This window comes from Pongo pygmaeus, chromosome 13 (assembly GCF_028885625.2).
Source record: "Pongo pygmaeus isolate AG05252 chromosome 13, NHGRI_mPonPyg2-v2.0_pri, whole genome shotgun sequence".
Classification (NCBI taxonomy): domain Eukaryota; kingdom Metazoa; phylum Chordata; class Mammalia; order Primates; family Hominidae; genus Pongo; species Pongo pygmaeus.
This window is the reverse complement of record NC_072386.2, coordinates 100820239-100834534: the sequence shown is the minus strand read 5'-3', so window position 1 is coordinate 100834534 and position 14296 is coordinate 100820239. Positions and strand designations below refer to the sequence as shown.

The window sequence follows — 14296 nt, the reverse complement described above, 5'->3', positions numbered from 1 at the left end:
CTTCTGCACAGCAAAAGAAACTACCATCAGAGTGAACAGGCAACCTACAGAATGGGAGAAAATTTTTGCAATCTACTCATCTGACAAAGGGCTAATATCCAGAATCTACAATGAACTCAAACAAATTTACAAGAAAAACAGATTTGGACTTTAATAACTGGTGAGGCAGGGAAGATTGAGGAAGTCAATGGATGAATGGCATGAGCCTCAAAAGAAACAGGGGCTATTGCAAGAGAAAGAGGACTCATTGTCTGGCAGCAACAATGAGAAGTGAGATCACCAATACATGGGATGTAAGAGAATGTAGAGCCTTCTGAGAGGGGTGCTGAGGGGGGGGACATCTTAAAGGAATATCCCAGACTTCACTTAAAGTCTAAAGTCAGAATGAGTGTTGTGTGTGTGATATTGAACAACATAAATGTCTGTTGACAGATAAATGGATAAAAAAATGTGTGTGTTGATAGAAAGATGATGATGATGATGATGACTAAGAAGATAGACTAGATAGACATGCAGATAAAAATAGGCAGATATGATGAAATATTATTCAGCTTTGCAAAAGAAGAAAATCCTGCCATTTACAACAACATGGATTAACCTGGAGGACATCATGCTACATGAAATAAGCCAGACACAGAATGACATATACTGCCTGACTTTGCTGATAGGTGGAATCTAAAATAGTCAAACTCATAGAAGCAGAGAGTAGATGGTGGTTCCCAGGAGCTGGGAGGGGGTGAGGATAGTGAGATGTTGCTCAAGGTATCAAAGTTTCAGTTATGCAAGATGAATAAGTTCTGGAATTCTAATGTCCAGCAATGTGACTGTAGTTAACAATACTGTATTGTATACTGAAAATTTGCTGAAAGGATAGATCTTGTGTTCTCACCACAAAAAAAGAAAGAAAGAAAATAATAACTATGTGAGGGGATGAATGTGCTAATTAGCTCAATTGTGGTGATTATTTCACAATCTATACATAAAACATCAGGTTTTAAATCTTAAATATATACAATTTTTATTTGTTGCACCTCGATAAAGCTACAGGGAAAACTGAAATAATAGCAGCCAATAAAATGCTATACTTCTCCACATAATGAAATTCCCTCTTGAGATTCGATTTTTGTCTCTCTTCCTGAAAGCTTGACTCAAAGTATGAGATATGAAGGGGCAATTCTATTTTCTGACTCCTTCTCTTCGTAATTCCCTGCATTTGTGACCCGTCCTGCTTCTTTTCCAGCTGTCTGTCGATTCCCATGTCAGAATGGGGGCATCTGCCAACGCCCAAATGCTTGTTCCTGTCCAGAGGGCTGGATGGGGCGCCTCTGTGAAGAACGTGAGTTGCTCTTCAGATCTTACTTTGAGTCCTGACAAATTGCCTGGATGCTCCCACCTGAGGGGAGTTACCAGGAAATGGTTGTACTGTTGGGAAGAATTCATTTGCTGTAAGTCCCTGTCCACACCAAACAGAGCACATATGTGTCAACAGGTTGCAGAAGATCTAGAATATTAATGACTTTGAAAATACTGTTATTAAGATCCATCTAAAGTCATCTTCACATGCTCCCTGGCACAAATTTGCAAAAGTCTTCTTGAGAAGGAGCTTGTTTTAAAGTCTCCAAGCTATCCTCTTCCTTTAACTCAGGGTCTACTATGTGCTATGTCAGTCATTGCTGCAGTTGGCATAAACGTGCACCACTGCAAAACATGTACTTTGCAGGTAATATTTGCAGCTCACCATTTCCTCTTTGTTGTTAAGAATAGTTTCTACTAATTAAGAAAATAAGGAAAGCTGGCACTCCTATATCCATACTTGGTAAATTAATATAGAATTTTGATCCTTATAGAAACATTTGAATTTGAAATTCCAGGGAGGTGTAGATAGTGATGTTAAATTTTTTAAATATCTCAACTACACTTTATTTCAATATCTTAAAATATATATATAAGGATAAAATGATTTCATATTTCAACGGGAACAGTGTATTCATGAGATGGCCATTGGTCTATACCAGTTTTTCCTGCAGGGCAGAAATTTTATAGGAGACTAAAATGTTTTAAGTGTGACTTTTTCAACTAATCTATAAAGGAAAATGTATGATGGAAATAAATTTAGGCTAACAACTCACCAAAACAAGTATTCTCAAGTGATTAAAAAAAAAAGAGAAATCACACTTTTCTCTTCCAGCTCACCCCAATCATTCCATTTCACCTAGAGCTCCCAGACTTAAACCTGCTCTTATTTCGAGTCCAAAGACTTAGTGAGCATTGACTTGGGGGTACCCCACGACAGGCCTGGCTTGGCTGCCTTAGCTGGTCTGGCTCACTGAGCATGTGCCTGTACTCCTTCATTACACCAGCACTTCCCAAGCTTTGCTGTGCATACAGATCATCTGGGAGATCAGCAGATCTGGGTTGGTACCTGACATCTGCATTGCTAACCAACTCCTAGGTGATGCAAAGACTATTGGGGTTAGGGAACTTGATTTTGGGGAGCAAGGCAACAATCTCATATCTTTTAAACAGACTATGCCTCTTTAAAGATTTCAGTGATTTCTAGGAGGAGGAATGATAGTCATGAACAGTGTTGGGGAGGCATCATTCAGTCACCATCAGTCCTCAGCTTCTCGGAAATAAAGGGTGTGTTGTCCCATTGTTACCAAAATGTTGCAAACTCCAACCCTATGTTATAGCCTATCTGATTCCCATTCTCACATTTAGTTCAAGACAGGAAGACAGCCTCAAGGCAGCCAAATCCTCTTAGAACATTTTATGTAATTTGTAATGGAAATTTGAAACTATAATAAATGGAGACCATTCTGCTTATTTTGTGAAGAGTTAAAGCAAAGCACTTTGCAGACACTGATTACCGAGTGTCTTCAGTGAAAGTGGATTTGGCCTTAGAGTCATTACATGTGGCTAAGAATCCAGGCTTACTTTCCTGATTGTGTTTTCCCAATGATACTCATTAATAAGCAGAACAAATGCAGGAAAGTTATTTAGTGAGTCATATAAGGTTTCACTCCTGCAAAATGTTTTCTGAACCCTTGAACCTATCTAAGATGTGTACTTTGATCAACACCATTTCAATCCCCACCAGCTTTTTTTTTTTTTTTTTTTTTTTTTTTTTAGCAATCTGCATTCTTCCCTGTCTGAACGGAGGTCGCTGTGTGGCCCCTTACCAGTGTGACTGCCCGCCTGGCTGGACGGGGTCTCGCTGTCATACAGGTAGGCCTGTTTCATGGTTTGTTTTCTTGGTGGCTCAGTCCCATGAAACTCCAGAGGACATTGAAGAGTGTGACTCAGACTCAGAAGTGGTGGCAAAGTGAAAAAGTACTGATGTTTCTCAAAAATTCCTCAAGATGATCCCTTGGATTGGTGTCTCAACACTGAATTTTATGGTTGCCTAAACATGTTTCCAGGTCATGTGCCAAAGAATAGCATCTAAGTCTACTCAATTATCTGTCTTCTTTATGTCATCTGCTTCATTTTGCAGAGCATAGAGAACACACAGAAGTTCAGAATAATATTTATTTTAATCTCTAAGAAGCTAAATTACTAAATTCATGCCTACTCTTTAGAAAGAGCAAGGTTATACATAAATACAATTTAAGTTAAAATGGAAAAAAAAAAAAAAAAACCACTTTATCCAGTCTACCATTGATGAGCATTTAGGTTGATTCCATGTCTTTGCTATTGTGCATAGTGCTGAAATGAACATACACGAGCATGTGTTTTTATGGTAGAATGATTTCTATTCCCTTGGGTATATACCCAGTAATGGGATTGCTTGGGTTGAATGGTAGTTCTGTTTTTAGGCTTTTGAGGAATCGCCATACTGCTTTCCTCAATAGTTGAACTAATTTACACTCTTACCAACAGTGTGTAAGTGTTCCCTTTTCTCCACAACCTCCCCAGCATCTGTTTTTGTTTTGTCTTGTTTTGTTTTTTGAGAACAGAGTTTCACTCTTGTCACCCAGGCTGGAGTGCAGTGGCGCAATCTTGAATCACTGAAACCTCTGCCTCCCAGGTTCAAGCAATTCCCCTGCCTCAGCCTCTCGAGTAGCTGGGATTACAGTCACCTGCTGCCATACCCTGCTAATTTTTCTATTTTTAGTAGAGACACAGTTTCACCATGTTAGCCAGGTTGATCTTGAACTCCTGACCTCAAGTGATCCACCCACCTTGGCCTCCCAAAGTTTTGAGATTACAAGCATGAGCCACTGCATCCAGCCTATTTTTTTTTACTTTTTAGTAATAGCCCTGCAGCCATAAAAAAGAATGAGATCATGTCCTTTGTGGAATATGGATGGAGCTGGAGGCCATCATCCTTAGAAAAGGAACAAAAAACCAAATACTACATGTTCTCACTTATAAGTGGGAGCTAAATGATGAGAACACGTAAACACATAGGAACAATAGACACTGGAGCCTACTTGAGGGTAGAGGGTGGGAGGAAGGAGAAGATCAGCAAAAATAACTATTGGGAACTAGGCTTAGTACCTGAGTGATGAAATAATCTGTACAACAAACTCCCATGACACAAGTGTACCTATATAACAAACCTGCATATGTACCCTTGAACCTAAAATAAAAGTTAAAAAAAAGTTTAAAGAAAAAGAAAAGGAAAAATATTACAAAACTCATCAAAGAGATGGTTTCTTATCATGGACAACAGTAACAAACGGTAGTTGATTGATTAGTAACAAACATCCTCTTAGCACCTCTTCGGACCTCAAATACAGTATTTGGCCCACCGTACTTTGACATCTGTTCAATTGCTTGATTGTCTATCCCTTCCCCCACTAGATTATACGCCACTTGAGGGCAAGGATTTTTTTTTTTATCATCTTTATATCCCCAGTGCTTAGCATAGTGCCGAAATATAGTAGATATTTTTAGTAAATGTCAAATAACTCAATTTAAAATTACAAACTACCTTTCTAATGCCCTAAAATTTTAAGCCACCATTTAAAACATAGAGCTTGCTATATTTATGAAGTATTAATTCTGACATACCACTATTCCTCCTATAAACAATGTTTATACCACCTCCTCAGTGGAGTAAAACATAAATGGCATGTAAAGTATAGACAGGGCTTCCTAACACCAGAGCTTGTCATGAACCCTAAGGCTGGGAAGACCATATGATTTAGCTTCCAAACCAGGACATTTTTGAGAGTAAAAGAGGCACTCTTAATAAGTAAACCAGAGAAATGAGACTGAAAAGTACTGTTAACAGACAAAAGCAGACGTGCAGTCGTCACCCTACCGAAAGCCAAAATTGAGCCATTCATGAATGTAGAGAAGGAAATATGTCCTGGAGGCTGAATTTGAAGGCCTTATTGGAGACTCTGAAAGCAGTCTATATAGTGTTTGTTTATAACAAATCAACTTTGATATTTACCCACGTTTCTCCTGCTCATCTATAAACAAGCTCTGCTTTTTTCCAGGTACCTTACTGGTGCAGGTAATGAATGAATTACTCTTGACTCACCCTCCCTTTCATCTGAGGTTACAGCACCATCACTATTTTTGTTCCTTCCTGCTCAGCATCTCTCACATTCTACTCCACACCCCTGTCACCAGTCAGTAAAAGACTCTGGATCATGGCCTATGACCTTCTTGTCTCCAAGTCCCTCCAGACTGAACATCATCAATGTACTAATTTGGCATGTCTTTGCCATGTTTAAGAGGCTAAAACGGTTCTCTATTTTAGTCTCCACATTCACCCTGAATTCTTCTGACTTCCAAGGTGCTGCATAAGCCAGCTTCAGCACAGCTGAAGCACAACTCACGTGTTATCCTACCATCACACACTGTGCCCTGCAGTGACGGTTTTCTCACTACCCCTGCAAGCAGCCTCTTCTCCTCCCCAGTCTCCTTACATTTGCACATGATCTTCCTTTCCTCCACCTATTCTAGCCTCACTCAACCCCCAAGTCCTGCCTAAGTTTCCTCTGATCTCTAAACTTGTTCAATATCACAATAATCTACTTTCTAACATTCCATTTCTATAAATGTTACACAACTAGCTAGAATCATGCAGTTTAAAGCTAATAAATAGATTTGATTTATTTGCATTTCTTTTAACACCTTAGCTCTCTAATAAGAATATGCTCCTAATGACACTGAACTCTATAGCCTTCGTTTTGCCAAATCTTACAGCAGCTACCTCAGCATAGATCCTACTTACACCCCTAAGTACTAAGCATACCATAACCATATAAAACAGGGGCTCCTGCCCTCCAGAATTTCAATCTAGGAAAGGGGAAGAGATGTGGAATGGCCTATAAATAGATAACTAGGACGTGTTAACATAGAGGCTAATCAAAATCTATAAAATGGGCTATGACAACAGTGAAAATGGGTAAACTAACCAAATGTTGAAGTTCAGAAAAAGCTACTCAAGCATAGAATCTGAGGAGAAACAAAAGGAGTCACCAGAAGAAAATCGTTGCAGCTAAAGGCATGGACCACAAAATATACAGGTGTGTTCAGCAAAGGATAACCGAAGCCATAGAGGAAATGCGGGGGAGTGGCTGGAATGAAGCTCTAAAGATGGGCAGCATCAGATCAGGAAACGCATCACATGCCAAGTGCAAGATGCTAAATTATGTGTTGACAGCAACAGAAGCCACTGAAGGATCTTAAGCAGGAAAATCATGTGACTGGATTTTCTTTTAGAAAACTGATTTTGGCAACAGTATGAAAAGTGGAAGAAAGCAAGACTTATAATAGAGAGATTCATTGGGGGGTTGTAAAAGCAGAAGTGGCAAGAATTAATGAAGTCTGGAGAAACAACCACAAAAGAGCAGATTTGAGAGACAGTAAAGAGTAAGAATCAATGCTACTTGGTTACAGATCTATTGTGAGGGATAGAATCCAAGAAGAGTCAAAACTAGTTGGAAAAGTAAAAGCTGTTTCCAGCTTGGGCACTGGAGTAGAAGGTGTTGCCATTTACTGAGATAGAGAAGCCAGGAAAAACAAGCTTGAGAGTAGAGATAAGGAGTTAAGTATGGACACGCTGCGTCTGAGAGGACTGTGAAACATACAAGCGGAGTGATAGGCAGTTGGATGATAGTTTAGGTTCCCAGAAAATTCATTTAGATGAAGATAGAGATTTATAAGTCATCATTGAAAAATACTCATGGGAGGAAAAAATAACACTGCAGAAGACATGCAACATGAAAAGGTGGCCCTGAATAGAACACTGGGACCACCAATGTGATAGGGAAGGAGGCTTAAGCTTTTAGACAAGGAAGTAAACCTAATGACTAGTTTGTTAGTGCAGTCAGGCACTGCTAATTCAGCATAGTCCTGAAAAGCAGTAACATGTTCTTATATCAGCAAGCAGAAACTATGGGGAGTTGGTTTTCAATTATTGAGTTTTATTTTTGCTTGTTTAATCCTGCTTTGTTTCATAATTTTCTTTCCCATTAGATTGCTAATAAGTGCATTCTGCTGGCCAGCTCTTACTCTTAACAAGAGAGCTCCCCAAGGGGAAAGACATATTTTACTTGTCTTCTCTCTTGTTCTCTCTGGACAAGGACCAGTGCTTATCAAGTGCCTGCTACTTGCTTAGCAGACATTTTCTCCATATTTTATGAATGAATGACTGAGGAAAGGACATTTACTTACAATTCACCAAAAAGGAGTTTTTCATCCAGGAAAGAGCCTGCCTTTCTGTGCTACAGATATTGGAGTGGTTCTTATTTCCAGCTTTCTCCCAACAAACATTTTATTTCCTACAGGGAGTTCTCCTTTCTCTTTGATATGTTACACTTGCTAAAAATTCATTTAGACCTCATACCAGCATCTTCAGGTTTTTTAACAAATAAATTTATGCAGCTGAAGAGTTTGGTTATGAGATTACGGATTTGTGAGAAAGACACTTAGATAGCAAATCTTTCAGTGTCCTCTCAGGGTTTTATCTGTGGCTAACCAGTTTCTGTAATTCTAGTTAAAGCTGACAAAAGCCGTGAACTATGTCTCCTCGCCAGACACAAAGGGATGTTGAATCATCTGTTATTTTAGACAATCCATGTGCCTAATTTATTATCATAAAAGTTGACGTCTGACTTAATCACCCAATCAATCATAGAGTTCAATGCTAACTCCCTCGAGGAATTTACAATCTTGAGCTTCAAGTCAGTGGAAAGAAATGTACAATCTAATTGAACACAAAAAAATTTATAGTTCAAAATATTCAAAGTGTCAGATTGGTTGCATAAATCAAAAAAGATTAGAGAAGACGAAAATCAGTGGACTTGAAGTGATCAGCAAAGGCTTCAATAAGTAGGTAGAACTTAATCTGGGACTTAAATATGAAAATTGACCAGCTTGGAAGGAAAAAGGGAGGTGGTACCACATAAGGATGTGAGGTCAAGCAGAACAGCAGAAATGGATAATGCTAATGGTACATGAAGACCAGCAGTGGCTGCTGCAGGAAGTAGAGGCAAATCTTATCCTACGTGCCTTTATGGATATCACCAGAATTGCTAAGTATTAATTAAATAAATGCACGAGTTTTTTATTCCAGCTGTTTGCCAGTCTCCCTGCTTAAATGGTGGAAAATGTGTAAGACCAAACCGATGTCATTGTCTTTCTTCTTGGACGGGACATAACTGTTCCAGGTAAGATAACCAAAAACTAATGTTCACCTATAACATGAAGACTCTAAAATTCAAGTAAATTGTCGTAAGAGTCAGAAGTTATCTCTGTCTAGTTTGACTGTAAGTATTTTGTATGTGAAAACATCCATTTTGAGACAGGCTCTCTAAATTTGAACAAAAGCCGAAGCTAAGAAATATTAGTTCAGGATTGACAAAACAATATCTCAAAAATAAGCAGTCTTGTGCTCACTTCAGCAGCACATATACTAAATAACTGGAACTTCACAGAGAGGATTAGCATGACCCATGCTAGAGGATGACACACAAATTTGTGAAGCATCCCACATTTTTTGCAATTAAAAAAAATGGGTTATATAAATAAATAAATCATCTTCTTGAACAGAAGATTGCATCCCACAGATGCAAGGATGTAAAATAAATAAACTCAATGTATTTTATTGAAAATGACCCAATAGATGTTTAAGTTCTCATTACAATAAAAATAGTATTGAATTGCTAGGAAACGTTTATTTTAAAGTAAAATATTTTGTTTTGTATTTTAGTGTTTCTATGCGTAGCATTCCATTGACTACAAAAAGATTATGTAAAAATATGTTTTTTTATCGGTATCTCATTTCTGACCAGATAAATATCATAGTTTAAAAATACTATCACAAAAATAAGTCAAAGGGAAAATAGTTAAAAGATCATTTGTACCTTTTTAAACATCAGGAAAATATCAGCCATATTGTGACATACCATAGATAAAATATTTTCAATATTCAAACATTGTCCTCACCAATGTTGCAATGTTGAAATATTATCAGCTATATTTTAAGACTTTCAATATATATCATGGCACTTAGATTTGTATTATGTACACTTACCCCTATCATATAGGACTTTTTAAAAACAAATGGGTATTTCCATATTCATTTTTTAAAGTGGGAAAAATTCAGTTCACTGAAAACAACTTTTATTTTTCATTTCCTGATTTGTTATTTTGATTGGAATGTCAAAGTCAACTTGCAAATATAAAAAAAGCAATTAAAACCTAGCTTAACAACAACAACAAAAAAATCTGTCTAATGCCAGTGAATTTCCTCACATCATCTCAAGTATATGCCATCTCTGCAAAAGGAGAAAAAATAAACTGAACCCTAAACAGCAAATTTGAAATGGACAAATATATTTAGAAGCTGCCAAGATTATACCTTTACCTGAGAGCAGAGTTGAATTTAAGAAAATGAGAGCCAAAAGAGAGGAAATAAAAGAGAAAAAAACAAAACAGTGACTCAAAAAAAGGTATTTAGTACTTTCTTATAATATTAGATTTTATATTTCAACCTTTTCATTTTTCAGATAAAGAAAAGGAAGCCCAGAAAGAGTTTGTGTGATTTAAAAACTGTCCATAGGAGTTGTTTCTTGATTGAGGAAGGGATAATTATTAGCTTGTATTAAAATATTGTACATTAATAAGGAAAACAAGATCTAGATTTTTTACGCAAAAGTTTTATGTAGGCATCCAAGAAAAATAATGGCAAATTAAGCTGAGAGGTGTAGCTCACATTCAAGGGAAGGCTAACTAGCAACCCAGAGGACCAGGCAGGTTCCTCCTCCGTATACTGTAATTCTTGTTAAAACTCTAACTAGTTTAAGCAAAGAAGAGAATTTATTATCACAATAGAGGGACCTCATATGGAACCCAAAGACAGAGGAGTGGTTGAGCATCAGGAGGACCAGACTGGGGACTTGAAAGCCACGTGTACCTCTCCACCTCCCATGTCACCGCCTCTTCCAGGGTCTGCTCCATCCTCTGTCTTGCTACAGAGTGGTTTTCTTCTGTTTGGTTCAAGTGGAAGGGAAGGACAGAATTTCTCTTTTTTTAAAGACAGAGTCTCACTCAGATGCCCAGGCTGGCATGCAGTGTGCAGTCTCGGCTTACTGCAACCTCTGCCTCATGTGTTCAAGCGATTCTGTCTCGGCCTCCTGAGTAGCTGGGGACTACAGGCATATGCCACCACACCCAGCTAATTTTTGTATTTTTAGTAGAGATGAGGTTTCACTACGTTGGCCAGGCTGGTCTCCAACTCCTGACCTCAGGTGATTTACCCACCTTGGCCTCCCAAAATGCTGGGATTACAGGCATGAGCCACCATGCCTGGCCAGGACAAAATTTCTTACAGAATTTTTTACATGTCACCATACAGTATCCGGAGACATAGTACACTGTCCTAGTTTAAAAATCCAGGACTCTGATTGGTCCAGATTGATTCAATGGCCAAGCATGAATCAATGAACTATAATCCTAGGTTGGATTATGTTATACCAACATAAAGGGTAATTTTGGCAAAAAAAACTGGGTAAAAGGGCGGAGAGTCTGGCAATTCCCAGAAAAAAGGAAAGTGGGAGGGGGAAGAATGCTTTTCTGAGAAATAAACAATAAATGTTACCATATAATTTTTTCCTTCTCTCCCATGAGACTGAATGACTTAAAGTTTGTATGCTGGGCTGAGTGCGATGGCTCACACCTGTAATCCCAGCAATATGGGAAGCCAAGGCAAGCGGATCACTTGGGCCCAGGAGTTCAAGACCAGCCTGGGCAACATAGGAAGATCCCCTCTCTACAAAAAATACCCAGAAAAGTTAGCCAGGCATGGTGGCACATGCCTGTAGTCTCAGCTACTGAGGCGGCTGAGGTGGGAGGATTGCTTGAACCCAGGAGGCGGAGGTTGCAGTGAGCCAAGATTGTGCCACTGCACTCCAGCCTCAGCAACAGAGTAAGATCTTGTTTTAAAAAAAATATATATGCCTAGTGCCTTGTACAGGCACAAAAGTCACTGTTCAATAAAGGCTTGTTAACAGATGGAGCAATTTCCTGGCATGAATGTCAGTTGGTAGAGAAATGCCTTGTGGCATCCATTAAATCCCTCAATGTTTAACCTTCTCTACTGATAAATAAGACTGACCTGGCCTTTTCCCCAGATAATTCAGTTGTTCAGAAGGAAATTGTGTTTCCTCTGACCTCTGTGCACATCTTCAGAAAACTGATCCTGAGCAAATATCATAATGAAAAATCATAGATTGTTAATGGACTAAGAGACCTTTAGGTTCATTAGATCCAAACCCCTCATTTTACAGAAGAGAGAATTGTAAGATAGATAGAAAACTAGTGGCAGAATCGAGACTAAAACTCAGGTCTGATGCTTCTCAGATCTTTCCATAAGTTAGCACTTGTTTCCCATGCCTCTTAGTTATCTCAAAGAATGACCCCCATCCGTATAAACGTCACAGATAATGCCCAGGTATCTGGGACTTTCAGTCCTGTTTTCATCAACCCCTAAAGAGATGTTAGCTCTTCAGTTCAATTTTTTTCTTTTAAATCTATTTGGTTGCTTTTTTTCCCCCCCCCCAGGAAAAGGAGGACTGGGTTTTAACCACTGCACTACCAGCTGGCTCTCCCAAAAGCAGGATCATCTCTCCTTGGTAGTGCCTGGGCATCCTGGAACTTATGCAAAGAAAGTCCAACATGGTGCTGGGTCTTGTTTAGTAAACTTGTTACTTGGGGTTACTTTTTTTTATTTTGTGATATATTTTGTTATTCCTTGTAACATACTTTCTTACGTTTCCATTTTTAAATATGCCTGTATTTTCTATATAAAATTATATTAAATAGATGCTGCTCTACCCTCACAAAATGTACATATTCTGCTGTCTATTGGGAAAGTTTCTGGTACACATTTTTATTCAGTTACTTAAAATGATTTTTCAATTAAAATATATTTTGCTACTAAATAATATTTTGCTGGATAGTACCATTTTATGAGGTGGCCAAAGGATTCAGAGAGAGGACTCATGATCTTTCATCTATGCCACTGGCACCACATAGGAGACCCCTTACAATAAAGGAGACCCCTTTGTTCTGGTTCCATCTTCTATACAATATGTGTAATAATAAAAGCTTTTTCTTTCATTTAATCAGAGAGTAACTGTTGGACCTGGTACTCTCCACCACATAATTATGTCCTGGTACTTAGGGTAGCCTGGCTAATTCTTTTCTCAACATTTGAAAAGCCATAGGCATTAACTTCATGGATGTGGAGAAACAGCATAATGACCTTGGTTCACAATGAAAGTGCTAGCCTTCTTTCTCGTGGCTGGAATAAGAAATGCAAGAACTGGAAGATTAACAGAGAGCTGATACCCAGACTGGTAATCCCACAACTCACTATTTTGGGAGGAAGGGGAAGACAGGGAAAGAGAAGGAAAAAGGCAAATGGGAAACATTCCCAGAGCTGTGCTCCTGGTCCCACCTGCAAAAAAGAATTGCAGCCACCTAAGAGAAAGCTGAACTGCCCCTCAGTCCTCAGTGTCACCTACCTCTATCACAATACTTGTACCAAGATGAAGACTTCCCCGGACTTCAGAAAATAAAGGTAAACCCTAGATTTTGTTTTAAAATAGGAAACTCACAATCAACTTGCCTCCATCCTCTGGTAAAACTGCTCCCACACAGGCCTTGGAGTGTGTTGTAGCACTGTGGAGGAATGCAGAAAGGATGAAAGACATCTTGATTCTCTTAGTGGTTCTCGTCACTACCGTAGGCATCCCTCAGCCATTGATTTCTCCTTCTTTCTCTTGACATTCACTTTCTCGACCAGTCTTACATGCTTATGAGTCTACCTTCCAATAAATTTACTCATAGTCCATTAACTTCCAAACCATGTTGATCTTTGTCATTTATAATCATAAAAACATAAAAATACAGCCAAAAAAGCTGGGTGCGATGGCTTGCACCTATAATCCTAGCACTTTGGAAGGCTGAGGTGGGCAGATAGCTTGAGCTCAGTAGTTCGAGACCAGCCTGAGCAACCTGGAGAAACCCCATCTCTTTAAAAAAAAAAAAAAAAATTAGCCAGGCATGGTGGTGCATGCCTGTAGTTCCAGCTACTTGGGGAGGCTGAGGCAGGAGGATTGCTTGAACCTGGGAGGTCGAGGCTGCAGTGAGCTGAGATCACACCACTTCACTCCAGCCTGAGTGACAAAGTGAGACCCTATTTCAACAAGAAAATACACCCCCAAATCTGAGTAATCAAAAAAATAGTACCAGAAAAAATTAAGCTAAGAAATCAATTGGAAACAACACTCAGTTCTGAAAGTACCTACCAAATAAGTATACCTTCAAAGTGGAGTTTGTGTTGGGTTACTTTGAATAGGCTGAAAGGTTTATATTTTCACGGTAAGTCAAAGTAGTCCAGGCATATAGAGAATATAAGGAAGTAAAGCACCATACAAGTGAGGTGTGGAAATAATACATATTTAGAAATGTGAGTCACAGAGTAATGATACTAAAAATAGTTGAAGAATATTATTTTTTAATCTTCCATACTATGCAGAGAAGACCAGTGTAGGGAAACAAAAGTTTTAAAAAGAAATTTTTAAATCTTTCATACTAGATGTATCTTCTAGTGAATTTTTGAAGGGGGAGCCATTCACCATGCTATATAAACTATCCCACAAGCTGGAAAAGATGGCAAACATTGAGTAATATTTGCCAAATATTTACCAAATATCACTCTGATGCAAAAACCTAACAAAGACAAAAATGAACTATAAATCAATCATATAATTTAGCTTTCAAACTAGTTTTTGAACAACTAATAATACATGCTACACACTAC

The 14296-nt window shown here is 38.5% G+C and overlaps 1 protein-coding gene and 1 non-coding gene across 3 annotated transcripts in view; both read left to right on the top strand.

Annotated features, from left to right (window-relative positions):
- Positions 1-12410, top strand: part of SVEP1 (sushi, von Willebrand factor type A, EGF and pentraxin domain containing 1) — a 205045-nt gene extending 192635 nt beyond the window's left edge. For both annotated transcript variants that reach the window (XM_063650280.1, XM_054500630.2), the window contains 4 exons: positions 1241-1336; positions 3133-3228; positions 8543-8636; positions 12031-12410. In XM_063650280.1, the coding sequence (XP_063506350.1) occupies positions 1241-1336; positions 3133-3228; positions 8543-8636; positions 12031-12052 (308 nt within the window). In that variant the 3' untranslated portion in view covers positions 12053-12410. The remainder of the gene's footprint in view (positions 1-1240; positions 1337-3132; positions 3229-8542; positions 8637-12030) is intronic.
- LOC129044864 (U6 spliceosomal RNA) lies at positions 8858-8966 on the top strand. The gene has a single exon (XR_008504838.1). It is a non-coding gene; the product is annotated as a U6 spliceosomal RNA (small nuclear RNA).
- Positions 12411-14296: the final 1886 nt, after the last annotated feature.